This window comes from Macaca nemestrina, chromosome 14, assembly GCF_043159975.1.
Source record: "Macaca nemestrina isolate mMacNem1 chromosome 14, mMacNem.hap1, whole genome shotgun sequence".
Lineage (NCBI taxonomy): Eukaryota > Metazoa > Chordata > Mammalia > Primates > Cercopithecidae > Macaca > Macaca nemestrina.
In genome coordinates this window covers 36,259,073-36,284,452 of record NC_092138.1, presented here as the reverse complement: position 1 = coordinate 36,284,452, position 25,380 = coordinate 36,259,073, and the positions used below count along the sequence as shown (strand labels likewise).

The 25,380-nt window shown below is 46.4% G+C and overlaps 1 protein-coding gene and 1 long non-coding RNA gene across 3 annotated transcripts in view; one reads left to right on the top strand and one right to left on the bottom strand.

Annotated features, from left to right (window-relative positions):
* The window catches only part of LOC105489142 (uncharacterized), a 28,536-nt gene extending 26,677 nt beyond the window's left edge, over window positions 1-1,859 (bottom strand). For both annotated transcript variants that reach the window (XR_011612543.1, XR_011612542.1), the window contains exon 1: window positions 1,552-1,859. This is a non-coding gene — a long non-coding RNA (uncharacterized lncRNA). The remainder of the gene's footprint in view (window positions 1-1,551) is intronic.
* Window positions 1,860-1,904: 45 nt separating this feature from the next.
* The window catches only part of LOC105489143 (glycine decarboxylase), a 116,340-nt gene continuing 92,864 nt past the window's right edge, over window positions 1,905-25,380 (top strand). Inside the window, exons 1-2 of the mRNA XM_011753833.2 lie at window positions 1,905-2,390; window positions 2,944-3,022. Coding sequence (XP_011752135.2) covers window positions 2,136-2,390; window positions 2,944-3,022 — 334 coding nt within the window. The 5' untranslated portion in view covers window positions 1,905-2,135. The remainder of the gene's footprint in view (window positions 2,391-2,943; window positions 3,023-25,380) is intronic.

Here is a 25,380-nt window from a genome sequence, read left to right as displayed (position 1 = left end):
AAGTTCTATTTTCCCCTAGTCTAAGTACAAGTAATGTTCTGATTACTCTGTCCTCTCTTCCCCATATTAGAACAACTGGAATGTTAAAAGTTCATTCTCTTGCTAAAACTGTCATGAGACAGCTGGAGATGGTACATTTACAAAAAATCCAGTTCTAGATGGCTAACTTTCAAAGTAAGATGACAGTAAAAATGTATATCTTAATATCCTTTGGGCCGGGCGCGGTGGCTCAAGCCTGTAATCCCAGCACTTTGGGAGGCCGAGACGGGTGGATCACGAGGTCAGGAGATCGAGACCATCCTGGCTAACACAGTGAAACCCCGTCTCTACTAAAAAATACAAAAAACTAGCCGGGCGAGGTGGCGGGTTCCTGTAGTCCCAGCTACTCAGGAGGCTGAGGCAGGAGAATGGCTTAAACCCGGGAGGCAGAGTTTGCAGTGAGCTGAGATCCGACCACTGCACTCCAGCCTGGGCGACAGAGCGAGACTCCGTCTCAAAAAAAAAAAAAAAAAAAAAAAAAAAATATCCTTTGTACTTTTGCCGGGCACAGTGGCTCACGCCTGTAATGATGGATCACGAAGTCAGGAGATGGAGACCATCCTGCCTAACACGGTGAAATCCCGGCTCTACTAAAAATACAAAAAAAAAAAAAAAAAAAAATTGGCCGGGCGTGGTGGCACGTGCCTGTAGTCCCAGCTACTCAGGAGCTCAGGAGCCTGAGGCAGGACGATCGCTTGAACCCGGGAGGTGGAGGTTGCAGTGAGCCAAGATCACGCCACTGCACTCCAGCCTGGGCGACAGAGTGAGATTCCGTCTCAAAAACAACAACAACAAAATATCCTTTGTACTTTTACACACACACATATATGTATATACAGTATATATCAGTATATATATATGTGTATACACACACACACACACTCTCTCTCTCTCTCTCTCTCTTCTTCTTCTTTTTTTTTTCCTGAGTCTCGTTCTGTGGCCCAGGCTGGAGTGCAGTGGTGCGATCAGATCTCACTGCAGCCTGAAACTCCCGGACTCAAGCAATCCTCCCACCTAAGCCTCCAGAGTAGCTGGGACTTCAGGCGCACGCAACAACGCCCGACCAATTTTTGTATTTTTTGTAGAGACATGGTTTCACAATGTTGCCCAAGCTGATCTCGAACTCCTGGGCTCAAGCTATCCTACCGCGTGGGTTTCCGAAATTGTAGCGATGACAGGCGTGAGCCATAGCGTTACATATGGGGGCGGGGGAAGAGAGAGAGAGAAGAAAAAGAAGAGAAAAGAGAAGAGAAGAGAAGAGAAGAGAAGAGAAGAGAAGAGAAGAGAAGAGAAGAGAAGAGAAAACATATATATACAGAGGGTGTTCAAATCTACTTTCAAGTGCTTTCCGTGTACATATAATCTCTTTTTAAAATCCCATCCAGCTCCGTTGAGATGAGAAAACTGAAGCTCTGAGAGGTTGAGTAACTTGATCACGCTCCCGCAAAGATAAAAGAACCGCCATCTGCCCATATTAATTTCCCTGAGATGAAACATGACAGGGAAAGATACCTCAAAATTAAGGAAATGGAGAGCTTCGAGAATCGTCTTCCATCTCCGCCGAGTCCCCCAGGAACTTGGCCTGGAGTCTTTGGGCTGTCCCACCTGATCCTGCACCAATGCGGCTCCACACCCTGGCAGGGGGCGTACGGAGCGTCCCGGGCCCAGGCACCAGCCAGCGTTGGAGTGGGCAGGACTGGAGATGGCAGCCTCCGGTCCAGGGAAAGCGGGACTCTACGGAAGGGCTGGGAAGAGGGTAGGGAGAGGGGGCGGGGGCGGGAACTGTTCCGCCCCGTCCCCTCTGTCTACTTTCATTGGCCAAGGCTTCCTGGCCCCAACCCACCTCCCGCCTCCAGGGCGCCGCTTAAAGTGTGCGGAGCAGGTGCCTTGGGTGGAGCCACAACTTTGCGCGAGTGTCTTGGTTGAGCGCAGCGCCCATTCATTGCCCGCGAGCGTCCATCCATCTGTCCGGCCGGCGGTCCAGCGAAAGGGGCTCCAGGCCGGACGCAGCAGCCAACCGGGGGACCCAGGCCAGGAAAGGGGCCGAGAACGCGGCTGAACCTTTCGGGCCGGGGCAGGGGACTGTGGCCGCGGCCATGCAGTCCTGTGCCAGGGCGTGGGGGCTGCGCCTGGGCCGCGGGGTCGGGGGCGGCCGCCGCCTGGCTGGGGGATCGGGGCCCTGCTGGGCGCCGCGGGGCCGGGACAGCAGCAGTGGCGGCGGGGACAGCGCCGCGGCTGGGGCCTCGCGCCTCCTGGAGCGCCTTCTGCCCAGACACGACGACTTCGCTCGGAGACACATCGGCCCTGGGGACAAAGACCAGAGGGAGATGCTGCAGACCTTGGGGCTGGCGGTAAGGACCTCCACCCGGCCCTCCGCGGCCTCCCCTCCGCCCTGCCCGGGTTCTGCCTGCGCGGCCTCCCGGCTCCTGCCCTGAGCTCTGCTGCGCTCCGCGTGGTGCCCGCACCCTGGGTCCCGGGCCGTGGCGTGGAAGCGAATTCGTGCCTTTGGTCCTCGTGCCTTCTCACGTCTTAACTGCTTACCTTCTCCTGCACCCAGTCTTCGTGCCTCAAAAGTGTACTTTTTAAAACCACCCCCAGGCCATGTAGCCCTGTGGATGAACCTTAACTTTGCAAGAGGAGGAAGACCCCCTGGTTAAGAGTGGGCTTACCGGTTAGCTCCGGTTGCAACTGAAATCCAACCCCCAGTGGCGGAATCTCCACCCCGCTTCATGATTTTCTTTCCTCCAAGTCATTCTGGCTTGCTCAAAGTTTTCCTTTTCTCTTTAAAAAGAACCCTAATTAGGCGATTTAAATGAGGTTCCCACAAGCCTTTGTAGTTGCAAAACACAGAGGTGACTCTTTTAACTCAGAGGCGCTTTCCTCTGCCTTGCGTTTTAATTTTAGAGCATTGATGAATTGATCGAGAAGACGGTTCCTGCCAACATCCGTTTGAAAAGACCCTTGAAAATGGAAGACCCTGTTTGTAAGTGGCCGGGAGGGCTCCCTTGGACTCGGCTTATTCTGGCCTGTTTGCCTTTTGTGGTTTCCTGAAGATCCAGCTCTGGGGTTAGGATTGCTCAGGACTGGGAATGTATGGATGAAAATAAAACAGTGGCGGGTACCTCCGGAACCGTCAGAGGGTGGGATATTTGGTTCTTGGAGCAGACAGTTTTGTGTTAGGAGGGAGTGGATGTTGTGCGGTTCTTGATCTTTATCCTAGGGCCCCCGCAGGTTCCCCTGCGTTTTGTAGCAGATTCCCCACTTCCCAGGCACCCTGTCTCCGGTCAGGGTGCTCTCATACTTTGGGTTGAGAGGTGTCATCACCTGCGCAGATCTGGATAGACTCAAAGGATCTAGGAATTGCCTAAGGTTGTGCAACTGGGGAAGTGACCAGACATCTGGCCTCCCTCCCCCACGCTTCTTTAGATCGCAGTAGTTTCCAGTTGTTTTCTTATCTCACGTCCAAATTTTATTATTTACCAACTGAAAGTCAGCAGTACTTTCCGAGTCCGAATGGTTTTACTTTTCTTTCCTTTTTCTCTCTCTCTCTTTTTTTTTTTTTTTTTTTTTTTTTGAGACGGAGTCATGCTCTGTCGCCCAGGCTGGAGTGCAGTGGCCGGATCTCAGCTCACTGCAAGCTCCGCCTCCCGGGTTCACGCCATTCTCCTGCCTCAGCCTCCCAAGTAGCTGGGACTACAGGCGCCCGCCACTTCGCCTGGCTAGTTTTTTGTATTTTTTAGTAGAGACGGGGTTTCACCGTGTTAGCCAGGATGGTCTCGATCTCCTGACGTCGTGATCCGCCCGTCTCGGCCTCCCAAAGTGCTGGGATTACAGGCTTGAGCCACCGCGCCCGGCCTCTCTCTCTTTTTTTTTTAAGGCAGAGTCTCTGTCGCCCAGGCTGGAGCGCTGTGGCTTGATCTCGGCTCACTGTAACCTCCGCCTCCCCGGTTCAAGCAATTCTCCTGCCTCAGCCTCTTGACTAGCTGGGATTACCGGGGCGCACCACCACACCAGGCTCATTTTTACATTTTTAGTAGAGACAGGGTTTCTTCATGTTGGCCAGGCTGGTCTCGAACTCCTGACCTCAGAAAATCCGTCCGCCTCGGCCACCCAAAGTGCTAGGATTACAGGCGCGAGTCACTGTGCCCAACCCCAAATGGTTTTTCTAGAAAAACACACAAGTAAGATTTACATTTGGTTAAGAAAGGTCAGTTTAGTCATAGAGTTTCTTAGAATTTTATTTTAGGTTTAAAATATTTTTAATGGTCCAAGATTGCTTTTCACAGGTATTTTTATGTGGGTATTTGACTTGCATGGGGTGGGGAGACAATCCATAAGTCAAGGGCACAGGCAGAGCTCTTAAAAAAAATCTCATCTGGTTATCTCACTTTCAATCATGGAGATATTTATCTCTTTTTCTTCTAGAGTAAAATGAAGAGACAGCAGCTGTTTTATTTTGTTGCTGTGATAGAAAGGATATAGCCTGCAGATGGCAAGCTTTATTTGCTTTATTTTGTGTGAAGGTGGACATTTGAGGTATGGAGTCTATCTGCTTCAGGTTGGCTGCTCAGGCTATGCTGAGGGCTGCTGCCTTTGTTGGTTTCCAATCTGATGGTCATTGAAGAAAAGCTGCATGTTTTGTTGCATTGAACTAATTGGGATGTACGGATAGCTGGAAGGAAGCCTTATTTATTTCCATTTTAGAAAATCAGAATCCTGGCTGGGCATGGTGGCTCACGCCTATAATCTCAGCATTTTGGGAGGTCTAGGCAGGTGGATTGCTTGAGGCCAGCAGTTTGAGACCAGCTTGGGCAATGTGGGGAGACCCCATCTCTACAAAAAATACAAAAATCAGCCAGGAGTGGTGGTGTGCACCTGTCATCCCAGCTACTCTGGAGGCTAATGTGGGAGGAACACTTGAGCCGGGCAGTGGAGGTTGCAGTGAGCCAAAATGGCTTCACTGCACTTCAGCCTGAGTAATAGAGTGAGACCCTGTCTCAAAAAAAAAAAAAAAAAAAAAAAAAAAAAAAAAAAAAAAAAAGAAAGAAAGAAAAGAAGAGAAAATCAGAATCCTAATTCATTTGATGTGTGAAGAGTGAAAAGTTGTGTATCTTTAAAGCAGGGTATTTTAGGTGAATATTTGAACAAGTGAATCGCTTCCTGAGATTTTCAAAGTCAGGGAACGTTTAGGTTAGCTATTTTTATAATATATATACTCTAAAATAAAATGTTCTTTTCAGAGCATTAGAGCCTGGGAAACATGGCGAAGTTGTGTGTCCTTTTTTAGTTTAGTTCTTGGTTCCAGCTGAATAATTTGAACATCAAGGGATTCTGATTCTTCACTGTGGAAGCGGGCTCCTGAAAAGTAATTTGCAACTTGAGTATAAACTTTATTTTTTTATTTTTTATTTTTTGAAATGGATTCTTGTTCTGTTGCCCAGGCTGGAGTGCAGTGGCATGATCTCAACTCACTACAACCTCTGCCTCCCTGGTTCAAGCTATTCTCCTACCTCAGCCTCCTGAGTAGCTGGGATTACAGACGTACACCACCACTCCTGGCTAATTTTTTGTATTTTTAGTAGAGATGGGGTTTCTCCATATTGACCAGGCTGGTCAACTCCTGACCTCAGGTGATCCACCCGCCTTGGCCTCCCAAAGTGCTGGGATTACAGGCGTGAGCCACCACGCCCATGCCATATAAACTTTAAACCTAGTAGCTTCTATGACATTTTGGGCTCATTCCATCTTGTTTGGGATGATTCACCCAGAAAATATTGCACAATCAGAAGTCCCCCCATTCCCTGAAATGGACCAGTTCTCCAATAAAGCTTGCTTCTTGGAATAGCGAGCTGGGATGTTGGGAGAATGGAGGAGGATGCACCTGCAAAGGAGGAATTTTGACTCTGAGGTGTGAGCGTGTCACGGTGAATGAATATTCTCCAGGTAGGGAGAGCAAATCGGTGCATGTAAGTTCTGGTAGTAGCATTTCCATTTAATAGTGGAGCACCATTACTCAAACTTAGTTTCATGTGAATGCCTGTGTTCTAGTGTAGTCAGAGGAATTCTGGATTAAATATTTGTTTGCCATGTACAGAGAAAGCTGTAGTGAGAGCTAGTTATAGGAGTGTTAAATGTCCTCATTGCAGAGTAAAGATTGTGAGGGTTGTAATCAGTTAGGAAATACTTGGGTTACTTATTACACATAACTCAGTAATCTCAGACATTTACGTAATGCTTACCATGTACTGGACACTCTTTAACATGCTCTCGTGTATTAATGTATATTACAATCCTATGAGGAAAATACCATTAATACTTCTGTTTTAAAAATGAAGAAACCACATTCAGATGATACATGACTTGCCCAAGGTCATAACTGGTAAGTGGTGGAGGCCGAATTCAAACCCAGGCAGCCCAGCTCCACTGTCCACACTCCATCCACTACTTTGCTCTCTCTTCATTTTGTCCTTTGTAAGGTTGTGGGTGTACAAAGTGGAAAACTTCTGTCCTGACTCACCTGGAATGTCCAGTTTACAGATGTGCACAAACCCAGTTGCACTAGAAGCATGCTGCCATATGCCAACTGCCTCAGCAGAATTGTAGCAGCTTCCTGGCAGCACAGATGTGGGAACACTCAGGCCTGCTGCCAGGGCGAGGGAAGGGGTCACGGAAGTGCAATACTGAAGAATGAGCAGTGATGCTCTGCTAGATAAATCTGGGGGAGGCTGCTGGAGGTAGTGGGATTAACATGTATAGGACAGAATGGCCGGACAGAACCAGGGAAGGACGGGTGATTCATCAGTCATAAAGGATGCTCCCCCTCTTCTTGGACAATTCAGGAAGTGCCTTGAAAAAATACTTTGATCATGAACTGGCTGGTAAGTAAGTCATTATTCAGAGAAACAAACAAAGCTATTCAGTTCAAAATCCTATCCTGTTCAAGTGAATCCCCCATTCCCCAACCACACGCACTCAACAACAACAAAAGACTAGAAGGATATGTGTCACTGGGAACACTGGTTTCTCTGAATGGTGCCCTTATTAGTGGTTTTAGCTTTCCCTTAATTACTTTGCAGTTTTGGAATTTTCTGCAGTGTAGGTATTCATTTTATAATTAATTCAAAGTTAAAAATTACTTTATGACCAAAGCCAGTTACTTTTAGCTGTGGTATGCCTGGCTGTGTAGTCTTTTCAGTGAATTCATCTCAAGGTAACTAGACTGAACTAGACTGAACTAATCTTAGATAAACTGCAGGGATTAAAGTTTACACAAAATTGCACATTGCTTGTGGAAGAGAGAGGAGAAACTAAACCCTCCAATGTTCACATTATTCAACTAGAGCTGAGGAGATGAGTTGTCAGAATGGTGGACTTGTGCCAGCTGAATGTTCCAGAGTGATTTCTACTAAATGGTTAATGGAGGGCAGTGAGCGGAGGGAGGGAGCATTGTGTAATGCAGCTGCAGGTGTTGGCTTTGTCACTCTCATTGGGTTGTGCACTCTCCTGAGCTGACCCCAGGGGCAACTAGGCCGGGGCAGCTGTTCCCCAGTCCGAGGCCACGACTTGTCTTTAGCCAGATGATGCCCATTGCCAGGTCCATGCCCAATGCACAGACTCCTGCCCGCAGTCTGTGACTAGGCTTTCCTTTGGCCATTCCTGGCTCATCAGTTCCCAACTTATAGGAATTATGATTTCTTTTTTAGGATGATTCCAATAAATTTCCATTAAACGACTGTGGCAGTAAAGACTAGCTAAATGAGAGAAACAAAGGCTATAATGAACTTGCTGTAGCAAGGGAGTCAGACTTCCATTTTGACAGAGGAGAGGAAAGCTTTATTGTGGAAAAAAGGAAAGGCTTTAGGTATGTTCTGATTGGAGGTTGTTTACAAGGGAAGCTGTCTGAGGGTTAACTAGAAGTCGGGCATCTGATATGATTGGTTATGGGTACATATTTGGCTTCGCCTGATTGGTCCTATGTTGGAAGTGGGACAAAAATTAAGGAAGCTATCAGTTATTAATCAAGTTCTGGCCATTTGGGGCCAATTGTGATGGAAGTTATTGTTTGGTTTCCTGGATTGTCACTAGAGATAGCAATCTGGCTTTCTCTGTAAGTCTAATTTGTAGCAGGCTGGCTTCCTGGATTGTTTATTCTAAGTAAGTGGGTTAGTTTCCTGGACAGGTGTGGGTGAAAGTTCTATTTTTAAATATGGTCTGGTATATGTAGTCCCTCACAGCAGAATCTGCTTTGCCCTTATATTTTTGTCATTAATTTTCAATAGGCAGATACTTGACTGATAACCTTGGACAGTCACCCTGTTGCCTAAATTGTTAAACGTTTACCGATTACTATTGGAAGACACTCTGAGGATATACTTTTTTTTTTTTTTTTTGAGACAGAGTCTCGCTCTGTTGCCCAGTCTGGAGTGCAGTGGCACAGTCTTGGCTCACCACAACCTCTGTCTCCTGGGTTCAAGCGATTCTCCTGCCTCAGCCTCCCGAGTAGCTGAGACTACAGGTGCGCACCACCATGCTCAGCTAATTTTTATATTTTTAGTAGAGACAGGGTTTCACTATGTTGGTCAGGCTGGTCTAAAACTCCTGACTTCGTGATCTGCCTGCCTCAGCCTCCCAAAGTGCTAGGATTATAGGCATGAGCCACCGCGCCCAGTAAGGATATACATTTGAATAAACATAGTCACTGTCTCCAAGGAGCTTACATCTCACCTTCTTAATATAAATAGGTCAGACAGTTAAAAAGTTCCAGGTGCCATGAGAGCTGTGGGTAAAATGTCATGAGTGTTCAGAAATGATGTGAAATGGGACGGAAAGACAGAGTTAGGAGTTGGAATATATCTTCTCAATGTAAAGAAGCAAAGATGAAGCTGGGCCCAGTGGCTCACACCTGTAATCCCAGCACTTTGGGAGGGTGAGGCAGGTGGATCACCTGAGGTCAGGAGTTCAAAACCAGCCTGACCAACATGGTGAAGCCCTGTCTCTACTAAAAATACAAAAATTAGCTGGGCGTAGTGGCGCATGCCTGTAATCCCAGCTACTTGGAACGCTGAGGCCAAGGCAGAAGAATCGCTTGAAACCAGGAGGTGGAGATTGCAGTGAGCTAAGTCGCGCCATTGCACTCCAACCTGGGCGACACATGGTTATTTGAGGGATGGCAACCTGGGATTACGTAGACAGATTGTTTATGTTAGGACAGAGACAAAACAGATTCTGCTGTGAGGGACTACATATACAAATGGGCAATTACCAGACCATATTTAAAAATAGAACTTTCACCCACACCTGTCCAGGAAACTAACCTACTTACTTAGAATAAACAATAATAAATTCGTCTCAAAAAAAAAAAAAAAAAAAAAAAAACCTCAAGGAAAGGCAGTACCTTCACTGAGAAAAAGGAAGTGGAAAAATGGAATGTGCAAGACATAATTCGGCAAGCACTTGAGTATTGTTGCAGGATCGTCCTTGATGGAATCTTAAATAATTATGCTATCAATTATTTGGGGGATATTCAGATAAATGTTGAAGTATATCACGGTAAAAGTGGAGGGGTGAAAATATTTGTTTTAAAAGTGATGAGGCTAGGTGTGGTGGTTCACACCTGTAATCTCAGCACTTTGGGAGGCTAAGGTGGGTGCATTGCTTGAGCCGAGTAGTTCAAAACCAGCCTGGGCAACATCCTGTCTCTTTAAAAAAAAAAAGTAACAAAAAAAATTTTTTTTTTTTTTTTTTGAGACGGAGTCTTGCTCTGTCGCCCAGGCTGGAGTACGGTGGCCAGATCTCAGCTCACTGCAAGCTCCGCCTCCCGGGTTCCCGCCATTCTCCTGCCTCAGCCTCCCGAGTAGCTGGGACTACAGGCGCCCGCCACCACGCTCGGCTAATTTTTTGTGTTTTTAGTAGAGACGGGGTTTCACCGTGTTAGCCAGGATGGTCTCGATCTGCTAACCTCGTGATCCGCCCGTCTCGGCCTCCCAAAGTGCTGGGATTACAGGCTTGAGCCACCGCGCCCGGCCAAAAAAAATTTTTTTAATGTGTTGAGTCCTAAAATAAATTATGATCAGTTTTTCCTTTCTTATTAAAACAGAATCCCTAACTAGAAATCTCAGTCTTGGCTGGGAGCAGTGGCTCATGCCTGTAATCTTAGCACTTTGGGAGGCTGAGGCGGGTGGATCACTTGAGGCCAGGAGTTCAACATCAGCCTGGGCAACATGGCAAAACCCTATCTCTACTAAAAATACAAAAATTAACTGGCTGTGTTGGTGCATGCCTGTTGTCCCAGCTGCTTAGGAGGCTGAGGCAGGAGAATCGCTCGAACCTGGGAGGTGGAGATTGCAGGGAAGAGAAGGTTGCAGTGAGCCATGATTGCGCCCCTGCACTCCAGCCTGGGTGACAGAATAAGGCTTCATCTCAAAAAAACAAAAAACAAAACAAAATTAAACCCTCAATCTTGAAAAAGTAATAAAGCATCTTTTTTGTTTGTTTGTTTGTTTGAGAGAAGTCTCGCTCTTATCCCCCAGGATTGAGTGCAATGGCTCCATCTCGGCTCACTGCAACCTCCACCTCCTGGATTCAAGTAATTCTCCTGCCTTAGCCTCCCGAGTAGTTGGGTTTACAGGCACCCACCACCATGCCTAACTAATTTTTGTATTTTTAGTTGAGATGGGGTTTCAACATGTTGGTCAGGCTGGCCTTGAACTCCTGATCTCAAGTGATCTGTCCACCTCAGCCTAAAAGTGCTAGGATTACAATCATGAGCCACTGTGCCTGGCCAATTTTGGGTTTTTTAATTTTATTTTTGAGACGGTGTCTCACTCTGTTGCCCAGGCTGGAGTGCAGTGGTGCTATCACAGCTCACTGCAGCCTCAACCTCCTGGGTTCAAGTGATCTCACACCTCAGCCTCCCAAGCAGCTGGGACTACAGGCGCATGCCACCATGCCCAGCTAATTTTTGTATTTTTTCTAGAGACAGCCTTACTGTATTGCCCATGCTGGTCTCAAACTCCCAGGCTCAAGAAATGCTTCCGATTCTACCTCCCAAAATACTAGGATCATAGGCGTGAGCCACCTTGCCCGACCAACTTTATTTTTTAGAGCAGTTTTAGGTTCATAGCAAAACTGAGTGAACGTACAAAGATTTCCCATTAAACCCACTGCCCCCACACAAGCGTGGAGTCTCCCATTATCAGCATTGCCTACCAGAGCATTTGCTACAATTGAACCTATGTTAATGCACCATTATCACCCAAAGTTTTTATTTATTTATTTATTTATTTATTTATTTATTTATTTATTTATTTTTTGAGATGGAGTCTCACTCTGTCACCCAGGCTGGAGTGCAGTGGTGCAGGCGCGATCTTGGATCACTGCAACCTCCACCTCCTGGGTTCATGCGATTCTTCTGCCTCAGCCTCCCGAGTAGCGGAGACTACAGGCATGAACCACCAGGCCTCGCTAATTTTTGTATTTTTAGTAGAGATGGGAGTTTCACCATGTTGGCCAGGCTGGTCTTGAACTCCTGACCTCAGGTGATCCACCCACCTTGGCCTCCCAAAGTGCTGGGATTACAGGTGAGCCACTGCGCCGGCCTCACCCAAAGTGAAGATTGTTTGTGTTAGGATTCAGTCTTGGTGTTGTACATTCTAGGGGTTTAGACAACTGTAGTGTAACATCTATTCATTATTATCTTTTTTATTTTAAAATATTTTATTTTTATTTAATTTTATTTATTTTATTTGAGACAGTATCTTACTATGTCACCCAGGCTTGACTACAGTGGCATGATCACAGCTCTGTGCAACCTCGACCTCCCTGGCTCAGGCAATCCTCTTACCTCAGCCTTCCAAGTAGCTTAGACCACAAGGAGGACCACCACACCCAGCTAATTTTTTAAATTTTTTGTAAAGATGGGGGTCTCAAGCCCAGGCTGGTCTCAAGCTCCTGGGCTTAAGTGATTCTCTCATTTTGGTCTCCCAACATGCTGGGATTATAAGTGTGAGCCACCATGCCCAGATCCTATTATTATTATTATTATATTATTATTATTATTATTATTTAGAGACAGAGTCTTGCACTGTTACCCAGACTAGAGTGCTGTGGTGTGACTATAACTCACTCTAACCTCAAAACGTATTCAGTGCTATCAAACTGAAATCATTTATACTGTATTATAAATATAGTGCTATTCTTGAGGACTCTTATGGTACATAGGACCATTTGCCCATACGTAAAGTGCCCTAGACTACTCAGCTTTTGGTTTTTGGATTGGTGTTTGCTATCATCTTTGTTATCAGTGGGTTATTAAGCTGCTATTGCAGCTATTCTACAGCTTCCTCCATCTGCTTCCATTCTGCACTTATTGAGAGTCAGTTGTAGAAGATAAGATACTGCTTTAGGCACTTGGTGTACAAAAGTCAGGAGGTAAAAGACGATAAAGATATCCCCAGCTATAGGTTATAACTTATAAGGAAATAGATATTGAATAATTTGATGGGTCTGTGAATAGGATGGAGACTTAGTCTGAAGTTATGGCACGAGCAGAGGCATGAAAGTGTGGAAATACATGGTTGTTTGAGGGATGGTGAATAGACCATGTGGTTAGAATGTTAGATTGCAGAGGCACATGGAAAACAAGGTGTGGGGCCACAATATGGAGGGCTCAGAGCCAAAAGGGATTTATTTTTCCCCCTCTAAGTAATGGGTAGACAGGAAAAGTTACTATAGGGAGAAGTGGAAGGATTGATCCTGTGTTTTGCAGAGTGCCTCTGAGATCAGAGGCAGTGAAACCAACTGGGAGACTATTGGAGACTTTACATGTGAGATGTCAATGTGCATTAGTTCAGGTCCACCAGGTAGCAGACACCAAAATGATGTTAGATACACAAGACATTTTCATTGGGGGTAGAAGCAGGAGAGGGCAGGGGAGCCTCCAAACTAATGCAGGTCTAACTTTGGTGGAAAGGGAGAGAAGTAGAATGAAGACCGGGTAGAAAGAGTCTTACAGTACAGAACAGATCTAAGAGAGTTTCCACCAGGCCCACGTGGAGTCCTGGAGCTACAGCTGCCCGTGGGAGGAGTCTCATATCTCTAGAGAATGAATGAGTCTGCATTAGTTTTCCTGCAGAGCTTAGTCACTGGCTTGGGGCAGCCCAGGAGAAGCATGGCGGTTTTTTTGTTTTTGTTTTTTTGAGACAGGGTCTGGCCATGTCACCTAGGCTCAAGTGCAGTGGTATGATCTTGGTTCACTGCAACCTCTGCCTCCCAGGCTCAAGCGATCCTCCCTCCTCAGCCTCCCTAGTAGCTGGGACTGTTGGTGTGAGCCACCATGCCCGGCTAAATTTTGTATTTTTTGTAGAGACAGAGTTTCACCATGTTTCCCAGGCTGGTCTTGAACTTCTGAGCTCAAGCAACCTGCCTGCCTCGGCCTCTCAAAGTGCTGGAATTAGAGGCGTGAGGAGCATGGTTTTGGGTTTGTTTGTTTTTTTCTTTTTGAGACAGAGTCTTACTCTGTTGCCCAGGCTGGAGTACAGTGGCATGATCCCAGCTCACTGCAGCCTCCACCTCCCAGGTTCAAGCGATTCTCCCACCTCAGCCTCCCAAGTAGCTAGGATTACACACCTAGCTCATTTTTGTATTTTCAGTAGAGATGGAATTTTGCTGTGTTGGCCAGGCTGGTCTCCAACTCCTGACCTCAGGTGATCCACCCTCCTCAGCCTCCCAAGTGCTGGGATTATAGGTGTGAGCCACCATGCCTGGCCAGGAGCATGGTTTTTGTATAGACATGGTGGTTGATCCAGAGAGGCAGGAGGTGAGGTGTCAGTCAGTTTCTAGATGGGGTAGTGATGTTGATGTCATTCATTAACAGAGGGGTAACAGGGAGAAGAGGAAGGAGAGATTGGGTCTTGAGCAGAATTGGGTTTGAGATATTCGTGGAATATGCATTTGGAAAAATTGAAGCAAGAGTTGGAAAGTAGAGTCTAGAGATCCAGAAAGAGAAGAGATGGAGTTGCAGATTTAGTGAGTTTTCTGAATAAATTCGTGAGAATTAGTGAAATTTCCCAGGGATGGAGTGTGGGGAAGAAAGCAGAAACCAGGATATAGGGAAATAAAACATGCAGAAGAAGAGAGGCAGGGCAGTCTGAGATGAAGTCATCAGAGGCAGGAGGATATATTTTCAGGCAGTGAGTTGTGGACCCCTGTGTCATATTCTGGACCTTTCTTAGGCAGAAGAGGGAAGAAAGTCTGCATAAAGACATAAGGATCCTCCGAGGTGGGAGGAGTTGAGGGGCTACGGGTCTGAGGGTCTGACGATCTCTCTGCATGAGAGACAGGAAGCTGAGATTGAGCACTAGGGAAAAGTGAATTTCAGAAGAGCTATTGTGTGCGTCTGGGTCGCGAGGACCCTCGATCGGCCTGCAGGCAGGGTCTGCTGAGAGCATCTGGGTGGTGAGGACCCTCGATCGCCCAGCAGACAGGGTCTGCTGAGATTAAATGGTGGGAATTTGTAAGGCCTGTTTGAGTGTCCTCCACCCCACCATCGGTCAGTGATCTGGAAGTAGGAACAGAGAAATGTGGTGACTGAGTTCAGCCAAGGGGAGGACTTCAAGGTCCGTTAGTCAGCTCAGTGAGGTTGAGAGAGAGGTGGGGCAGTCCCACCCACATTCTGCCTGGAAGCTCAGTGACCCAGCCTCAGGAGGCTGGGAGTGAGGGCCCAGGCTGCACGAGGGCGGGTGCTAGAGAACAGGGACGTGAGCTGCTGTGGGTGAATCTGTGTTGTGACTTCCATTCTTTATGTCCTCTTCCCACCCCACTAAATAGCACTGTGCCTTGTTTTAACAAGTGTCAGTTATATGATGTACGAATAACTTTGATCTCATTTTGACTCAAATTTGCTTTACTTTTTGTAAGTCCAGAGTATTTATACAAAAATGCAAACTGAGAATTTTAGTAAGAATTCTCAATGCCTGTATCATCAACATGCTAACTGACTGAACAAGGAAGAAATAAAATTTTGGAAAATCTGAAATTATTGTAGACACTGCATTATTTTATACAACTTTCTTTTTTTTTTTTTTTTGAGACGGAGTCTTGCTCTGTCGCCCAGGCTGGGGTGCAGTGGCCGGATTTCAGCTCACTGCAAGCTCCGCCTCCCGGGTTCACGCCATTCTCCTGCCTCAGCCTCCCGAGTAGCTGGGACTACAGGCGCCCGCCACCTCGCCCGGCTAGTTTTTTGTATTTTTTAGTAGAGACGGGGTTTCACCATGTTAGCCAGGATGGTCTCGATCTCCTGACCTCGTGATCCGCCCGTCTCGGCCTCCCAAAGTGCTGGGATTACAGGCGTGAGCCACCGCGCCCGGCTACAACTTTCTTAATAGCTGCAGGTTTCCACTGATAAATGTTTCTCTGAGGCTCATGCACTTTGAGATGTAGTTGAACCAAATGTGGGAACAATTTGTGCATTATTTAGCATCATGATTCTGTAACAGGTGAGTTCCTGGGAATATTGAGCTAGCTGTATGTGGAAGTTTAGGTGAATTTTCATTGCAACATGTTGATTCACCTGTATTTTCTGAGCATTTACTATAAAAGATTACAATTCACTTGGTGTGATTCTGGGTTGGACCACAAATTTCTCCATATGCCTTTTTTTTGAGACGGAGTCTCGCTCTGTCACCAGGCTGGAGTGCAGTGGCACAATCTTGGCTCACTGCAGCCTCCAACTCCCTGGTTCAAGCTATTCTCCTGCCTCAGCCTCCTGAGTAGCTGGGATTACAGGCACGCGCCACCGCGCCCAGCTAATTTTTGTATTTTTAGCAGACATGGGGTTTCACCATATTGGCCAGGATGGTCTTGATCTCCTGACCTTGTGATCCACCCACCTCGGCCTCCCAAAGTGCTGGGATTACAGGCATGAGCCACTGCGCCCGGCCCCATATGCCTTTTTTTTTTTTTTTTTTTGAGGCAGGGTCTCACTTTGTCACTCAGGTTGGAGTGCAGTGGCATGATCATGGCTCACTGCAGCCTCAACCTCCTGGGCCCAAGAGATCCTCCCACTTCAGCCTCCCAAGTAACTGGACTACAGGCATGTGCCACCACATGGACTAATTTATTTTATTTTGTAGAGATGGGGATCTTGATGTGTTGCCTAGACTGGTCTCAAACTCCTGAGTTCAAACCATCCTCCCCGCTTAGCCTCCCAAAGTGCTGGGATTACAGGCATGAGCCACCATGCCTGGCCCATATGCCTTTGATCTATAAAAAATTATCTTTTTCTCAAGCATGATACATTGTTTGAGTTGGATTCTTAGGACATAGCCTTCCCTTCTTGTTCTTGCTCTGCAGGCCATGACAATGTACCTTTGGGGCAGCAAAGAGAGAAAACAAATCCTCTGGGACTTCCACTGATTCTCATTTCAAACTCAGCATTTGGCCTCATTACATAGGTCAGGTGGTATTCCAGATAAATTCTATGAATTGCAATGTTTCTCTGTATATTTCTTTAAAAAACATTTGTAGATTAAATGAAAAGGGGCCTCCCACAGGAAGGAGTATGATCCAAGTTCAAGGAGTAAAATAACAGACATAGCATCACTTGTCCCACTCCCCACTGTGAACGTTGTTTTGGTTTTGCTACAGCTAGTAGGGTCTGAAGTTGTGCGTCTCTCGGGTGATCAGGAATAGCTGCAGAGACTGCTCACTCCTACAGAGACAAGGAACCATGGAGTCATCAGAGACACAGATGGGACACGCCTCAGCTCCTTTTGAGTGGAGATGTCCTGAGGAGGGCGGTAACCCCTGAGGGTCATGAAGGACTGAAGGAGGTGTGGTATTAATTGGCTGAGCGAGAAGACAGGGAAGAGCCTGGCAGGATTAGACCAAGGAGACTCAGAGCCCCAGGTTGGGCCGGCGTGCTGCTGCCCTGACCACATCCTCACACATGGCACAGCTCTGCTGGTCTGCAAGGATTTTAGGTTCAGTTTCCTCTGTACACTGTGCAGAGTGTATGGATTGGCTTGGCTTCCTGGAATGATTCAACACATTCTGTGATTCAGCTGACTTAGGTAGTGAAACCCTCCTCTGCCCAGGGAGGAAACTTGACAAGTAATAGGGAGTTGGGTCTATGGACTGGGTAAGTGGGCTTGATCCAGGTGGCTATAGGGGAGAGAAAGGAGTGCTATAAATGACTGGATGATGTTGGGGAAAGGCTCAGCATGCAGATGGAATTTGCATCCAAATTCTGAATTCCCTTCAGAAAGAAGAGAAAGTCCTGCTGTGCTGTCATTCATGGTTTGTTTATCTTGATTGACACCTAGCCCCATGCCATGGTTCCTGCGCAGATTTACAGCCAAGGATTAAGATGTTGGCAAGAACAATCTGCCCAGGCAGTCTCTGTCCTCACATTCCGGCCCCAGCTTTCCCCTTACCCTCTAGCAGAGAAAGGCCTTTCTCAAATTGGTGACATTGGGCAAATTCAAATATGAGTGTGTTGGTTTTCAGTCCTGATGACTTCCTTGGAGACCTTTTCCTAGTGTCTTGCCAAGCACATGGAGGGCGAAGAGTGAGGGAGGCTCTCACGCAGTTAGTGGCTGCTGTGTGTGAGGTGCTGCTGGCTGGGCCCCCCAGAACCATGCTTTGTGGATGGCCTGCCGAAGCCCAGGACTGATGGCGTATACACCCACATACCCATGTATTTTACAAGGAGGATTTCATTCTACATGCAACATTTTAATGTTAATTTCAAATAAACAATATAGACACATTGTTCAAAACTCAAAAGCACAAAAATATCTACAGGGAGACCAGGCAGCGTGGCTCATGCCTGTAATCCCAGCACTTTGGGAGGCTGAGACTGGAAGATTGCTTGAGGCCAGGATTTGAAACCAGCCTGGGAAACATCACGGGACCTTGTCTCTCTTAAAAAAAAGAAAAAAAAAAAAGATATACAGTGAAAAGCAAGCCTCCCTCCCACATCTATTATCTTCTATTTATTCTCAATTTCTTGTGAATCATCGCAAAGATGTTCTGCTAATATATAAACATATGCATATATAATTATTTTAAAAATATAAATGATAATATTGTATGTGTATATGTATATATATAGTGTAAAACTTTAGGTATAGCAATTTTAGATTGTCAAAGAAGCAAAAACCAAAACCTGAATACATTTTCCCTTATAATTGAGGCCAAAAGAAATTGTAGGGTTGTGTTTGGGGTAATGGGTTAAGGATGGGAAACAATGTGTGTATGTGTGTGTGTGTTTAGTTGTAGCAGGTATCTTGACTCATACAGATTGACTGTCCATGTTAATGACACTTTTCCAGTTCTTGTGGAAATTTACATAAACAGGATATTAAAACCTAGTCCTAGTAATGTATTGAAAATTTAACAGCTATTGGGGGCTGAGGCGGGCAGATCACCTGAGGTCAGGAGTTCAAGACCAGCCTGTCCAATATGCTGAAACCCCATGTCCACTAAAAATACAAAAATTAGCTGGGCGTGATGGCGGGCGCCTCTAATCCCAGCTACTCAGGAGGCTGAGGCAGGAGAATCGCTTGAACCCAGGAGGCGGAGGTTGCAGTGAGCCGAGATCGTGCCATTGCATTCCAGCCTGGGCGACAGAGTAAGACTTCATCTCGAAAAAAGAAAATTTAACAGCAAAATCATCTTATTGCTATTGGAAAGCATTTATTTGGTGCATTGGTTAGTGCAAAACTGTTGCTATTTTAGGTGCAATGGCAAGGGAGTTGCTATAGCAAGGCTCTTATGTGGAATGATGTAAAGACGAAATTCTGAGAAGCAGCAGCAGTGCAAGTTCTTACCTGCAGTTCTTAGGAAGTGATACCTAGAGGCCACTGAACTCTGTTCTTGGTACATTAGGACCAGGAGATTATGCAATGCTCTGAGGCAGAAGAATAAACAAGGTCAGAAGCAGGCATTTATTCTGCAAGAAAAGAACTTACTGTGTAGGTTCCTGAAGGATTGCCTGAATTCCTTCATGGCCGAGAGTGCAAAATAATGCACAGTTGCTGGCTGCCCTGCATAGCTGTAGGCAAGCATCTGGAAGATGACGTCTTGTCTCCAAGTGTTTCTTTTTCTTTAGGCAGGGTCTCACTCTGTCACCCAGGTGGGAGTGCATTGGCGCAATCACAGCTCACTGCAGCCTTGACCTCCTGGGCTCAACCAATCCCCCTGCCTCATTCTTTGATTTTTTTTGGTAGAGACAAGGTCTCACTATGTTGGTCAGGCTTACACTCCTGGGCTCAAACAATCCTTCTGCCTCAGCCTCCCAAAGTGCTGGGATTACAGGCGTGAGCCACTGTCCCCGGCCTTCAATCATTTCTTAATGGACGCCCCCCTTTCTCATTTGGTCTCTTTCCCTGCTGGTTAGTTTCGTTTTAGTTCATGTTCAGGAATTAGGCTTGTGCACAGGAGCAATCTGGTTTTGTCCAGTTGAAAGGAAAAGTGTGAGGAATGTGCTCTGCTGTGAGCTTTGCTCTGGTGGGAAAATCTAGTTTTCTTTTTCCCTTTCCCATCTGCTGCCCAAGGTTTGGATGGCACAATCATTTCTCAGAATGCTTCTTTTGCTACGCGGGAGGAAAAGGCTGCCACTTTGGGATTTAAGGACCCCATACAGTTTCCTCTAGAAAGGGAGCTCTTTTCCACAGCAGAAGAGGTGTGAATTGTGTGCTTAGTTAGGATTTGGGGTTTTATTTAGACATCATCATGTCCCTTAATTTGGACTTAAAGACTGGATTCTGTGAAGTTCAATTTCAGGTTGGTTCAGCAGGTAGATCTCTGAACATGGACTTTTCTGTCTTCTCTCCTTTTCTCTGCATCTATTGCTGTCTTGACATCAAAGTAACTCAAACTCTGGGCTTCTAGGTACACTGGGCTGGCTCTCCTGCAGATCTGGCATTTCATGAGTGGGTCTGAGAAATGGCAACCAGTGAACAAACATTTGAAACAATTCAGACACTAACTAGGCTGTATGTTTGGGGAATTACTTTTATTATATGTGGCTGTGGAAGCCTGAGGTCTTAGATTTTATCACAGTAAGCTTACCCCTCTGTTCATCAAGTCACAGACAGTCTTGGCTTCTAGCTGGGAATTTTTCCTTGGGAAATTTTGTAGCGTTGGGCGATGGATGAGTGAATGGAAAGAAGCATGACTAGGGACCTGCCCTTAATGGCTCAAAAGTGTCCATTAACTTGTTGTATAGGGGACAGCTCATTCTATTAACTCACTTTGTTCTCAACAGAAGGTAAAATTGGGCATAACTACCAGGCTATCATGAGAACCAATCCAGGAAAACTCATTAGTCCCAAGCTGGATAGGGACAGAGTTCACAGGTACTTGAGAAGTTTGGCTAGTCCTATAGAGACTAGAGTATGTATTTATCGCCTTAGAAACTTCTTTGTCTCATGTTTGACATCTTTTATGCTTCTGGGTCTTATAGATATTTTGTTCTTTATTTAAGCTAGTTTGCCTTTTTTTTTTTTTTTTTTTTCCTAGGTGGAGTCTTGCTCTGTCGCCCAGGTTGGAGTGCAGTGGCACGATCTCGGCTCACTGTAACCTCCCTCTCCCGGGTTCATGCCGTTCTCCTGCCTCAGCCTCCTGAGTAGCTGGGACTACAGGCACCTGCCACCACGCCTGGCTAATTTTTCAAATATTTTTAGTAGAGGTGGGGTTTCACTGTGTTAGCCAGGATGGTCTTGATCTCCTGACCTTGTGATCCACCTGCCTCGGCCTCCCAAAGTGCTGGGATTGCAGGCATGAGCTACTGCACCCGGCCCACTAGTTTGCCTTTTAAAATTTTCAGGTGTTTGATTCAAGTGTGTAAGACATCAGTGGCTGCTCTGCAGGATGCTGATTTGTATCTGGAGACCCGGAACTCATGTGGATCGGGCCAGTGGGTTCCTGGCTGGTCTAATGTGACATCTTCTCTTCCTTAACTGTTTGAGGACATGGGGCAGGGCAGGAACACTGCCTGAGTGGCAGGTGGAGACTGAAGGGAGGGAGATGGGAACTGGGCTGTACTCAGGGCTCTCTCACAAGGGGCTTGCCCTTTACCTATTACCTCCTGGACAGCTCTGCAGAGAGGTATGAGGGAACGGGTTTTCTTGTGAAAGGAGAATTCAAATCTCTCTTCTACTTGAGAGTCTCGGGACTCCAGACATCACCATCCCCCATAGTAGCTCTGATGATTTTCACATTTGAATGAAACACTTGAAATTTTTAAAAGGCCAATTAATATAAATGAAGAACAAAACAATTAATTATAAAGACCCAGCAGCATAAAAGTGGTCAATCTTGAAACACAGTGGCAGGCACCATCTTAGTTCTTGTGTTCCTTCTTCTGTCAAGTGAAAAAATAAACTACCATTTTCACCTTCCACAACACTCGTGTTCAATTGAGCTGCTGCTTTTTATTTTTTATCTTTTATTTCAATCCTGCTCCTTCTGTAGTCAATTGAGCTTCTTGACTGGTCTCCCGGAGCTAATTGTCAGGACTAGAGCGGTGCCCCACCCCCTTCGTGGGATCCTAGCCTCCCCCTTCCTTTGGGTGAGATCCTATCTACTCCTTCCCAGGAGGTGGCCTCTGCTGACCTGTCAAACTTTAACCCCACCTTTCCTATCAGTGGGAATGAACGTAACAGCTGGGGCTACTATCACAGGAGTGGAAAATAAAACCATAGTAAAAAGACCTCCAAAAGTCTACAAGCAAAATCTAAACACATTTGAGCACCTCTATATGGGGCGACAGTGCAGATTTTTGCTGAAGGCAGGCAGAGGGGTGGCATTTTGTGTTCTCAGAGGGAAGCGATCTGGAGTTTGGTTTAGTTTAGGATTCTTCTCAGCTTCTAGCCCCGAGCTCCAGGCCTTCTGTCACCTCCATGACTTTCCTGAATCTGAGTCCTTGAAGTGCATTTTTCAGAAAACGTGGATCCTACTCTTCCCCTTCCTTTGGGTGAGAGCCTATCTACTCCTTCCCAGGAGGCGGCCTCTGCTGCAGACCCATACAACTTTAACCCCACCTTTCCTATCAGTGGGAAGTCACCTAACAGCGAGGGCTACTATCACAGGAGTGGAAAATAAAACCACGGTAAAAAGACCTTCCAAAAGTCTACAAGCAAAATCAAAACAACACATTTGAGCACCTCTATACGGGGCGAGAACTAGATTTTTGCTACAGTCCCTCACTAGGGATTGTGGCTCTTGGCACAATAGCCAAATTCCTATCTCTCTAATCCTATTTTGTCTCCTGGGGCTGGGTATGAGGAAGGAGAGTCCTGCACTGGAAGAATTACATTAGCAGTTTCACTGACTATGGGGACTGTTGGTTTAAATAACCCTTTTGGCTCCCACCAATGTCCATTTAGCTATTTCTAATTATTTCAACTACTATTATATTAGTTTTCTCCAGGTATGCAGCCAATTAACAGTCAGCCATTGAGTTGGTTCTCTCAGCCATGCTGCTTGTGGAACAACCTGACTGCAAGGCTATACTGCTTTCCTTTCCCATGCCAGGCCATGTGAGTGAGAGAGCAATCAGTGCAAATCTTTGGGCTAGATAACTGGTGGTGCTGGTTTGGCCTGCTGGTTTGACCTCTGGCCGCGTCACTCTGAGGGACTGTGGGGGAGGTTGCTGCACCCCTCTGCACAGACTTCCAACACATTCCAGTACCCTAGCACCAGCTCTTTTATGCCAGTGGATGATGTTGGTTAGTAAAGAGAATGGTACTATGGGGGTCGATTACTTCCACTAGTAGAATCTTAATGATGTGTGGGAAACCGTGTCTGGCAAAGTGCTGGAGTTCACCTGAGCCTTTTTTTTTTTTTTTGGAGACAGTGTCTCGCTCTGTCGCCCAGGCTGGAGTGCATTGGCATGATCTCGGTTCACTGCAACCTCCACCTCCCGGGCTCAAGCAATTCTCCTGCTCCAGCCTCTGAAGTAGCTGGGATTACAGGCGCACGCCACCAGGCCCAGCTGATTTTTGTGTTTTTAGTAGAGACGGGGTTTCACCATGTTGGCCAGGCTGGTCTTGAACTCCTTGACCTCAAGTGATCCTCCTGCCTCAGCCTCCCAAAGTGCTGGGATTACAGGTGTGAACCACTGCGCCCGGCCAACCCGAGACTTTTTTAACTGGTCAGCTGGGCCCAAGAGTATTACCATGTCTCTTAAAAATGACTGATATAGTTTCTTTATTCGTTTTCTGTGGCTGCCATGTACTATAGTACCACAAACTAGGTGGCTTAAACAACAGGAGCCTGTTCACTCCCAGTTCCGTAGTCAGAAATCAAGATGTTGGCAGGGTTGGCTCCTTTCTGGGAGCTCTGAAGGAGGATCAGTTCCCTGCCTCTCTCCCAGCTTCTGGGGGTTGCTAGCAGTCCGTGGCACTCCTCGGCCTGTGGATGCATTGCTCCAACCTCTGCTGCCTTCAAATATGGCGTTCTTCTTGCGTGTGTGTCTGCATGTCCCAATTTTGCTCTTCTTATAAGGACACCAATCATTGGATTAGGGCTGACCCTAATCCAGCATGATCTCATTTTAACTTGATTACATCAGTGGAGACCCTATTTTCAAGTAAGGTTGCAGTCAGAGGTACCATGGGGTTAGGATTTGAAAGTATCATTTTTGGGAACACAGTTCAACTCATAACACTCCTCTTACCCATCTCTCTCCTGAACTATAGTGCTGGCCTCTTTTTTTTTTTTTTTTTTTTTTTTTTTTTTTTTTTTTTTTTTTTTGAGACGGAGTCTCGCTCTGCTGCCCAGGCTGGAGTGCAGTGGCCGGATCTCAGCTCACTGCAAGCTCTGCCTCCCGAGTTCACGCCATTCTCCTGCCTCAGCCTCCCGAGTAGCTGGGATTACAGGCGCCCGCCACCTCGCCCGGCTAGTTTTTTGTATTTTTTTAGTAGAGACGGGGTTTCACCGTGTCAGCCAGGATGGTCTCGATCTCCTGACCTTGTGATCCGCCCGTCTCAGCCTCCCAAAGTGCTGGGATTACAGGCTTGAGCCACCGCGCCCGGCCTAGTGCTGCTCTTACCGTATCTCCCTGGGCCAGGGTCTCCCCTCAGTGACCTTTCCACACCATCAGTAGAATTATCTTCTTATATTGTAAAAAGAATCATATTCTCCAGCTTGATTTCCAAAGGCTAAACTCAGTTTGACAGACAGAGCCCTTCACAGGCTGTTGTCATTGGAGAGCTGGACCGGTGTGGAACAGGGACCTGTCCCCCCTGCACAGGATCATAATTGAAGCCGGACTCGCCTACAAGGCACCGCTAATTAATCTTTCCTCCTACTGGGCGTCTGAATCATTCTGCCCCTAAGAAGATTATTTGGGAGGTGACTGGACTTCTTGCATGATTGTTCCTAGGGATGCTATCCTTGCCTATCTTCTCAGATGTGGGTTTATTGCATTTTTACTTATTTCCTAAACTTTCAGTGGAAGAAGGCAAGATCATCTTCCATAAGGTAGTTAGATTATATTACTCATGGAACTAATACCTTCAAGACTATCCACTCTTTTCTTTCTTACTCTACTCTTACTCTACTCTTACCATATCTCCTGTGAATTTATTTCCTGGGAAAGCATGTGGAGTGGGGAGTGTGTGTATGTGTGTGTGTGTGTGTGGTGGAGGGTGAAAGTATTTTACCTGAGGATAAAGATAGATGCAAATAATATTCAGATAGAGTTCAGTAGGGTTAAAACATGTTAAGTGTCTTCTTGCCAGTTTGCTGTCTTGGATTTTGCTGTATCTACATTTTTCTCTGATAAGGGAACAATAAAATAAATCATTTCCCAGAGTTAAGTGACTGAGTCCCTAAGAAGATCTTAAAGGAGACAGACATTTGCCTAAGTAGTTAAATCCCAGTTAAATTTTAGTAACACAATCTATCTCTATGCAGAGAGGCAAATAAAGAACCATATGGTGTCATTTGTATCTAAAAAGTACCCTTCAGTGGCTGGGCACGGTGGCTCACGCCTGTAATCCCAGCACTTTGGGAGGCTGAGGTGAGTGGATCACAAGGTCAGGAGTTTGAGACCAGCCTGGCCAATATGGTGAAACCCTGTCTCTACTAAAAATACAAAAATTAGTCGGGTGTGGTGGTGTGCACCTGTAGTCCCACCTACTCAGGAGGCTGAGGCAGAAGAATCACTTGAACCTGGGAGGCAGAGGTTGCAGTGAGCCAAGATCAAGCCACTGCACTCCAGCCTGGGTGACAGAGCAAGACTCCCTCTCAAAAAAAAAAAAAAAAAGGGGTACCCTTCAGTGTAAGAGCTGTCCATGTAGCAACTCTCAATTTAGTCCAATGGATTAAAGT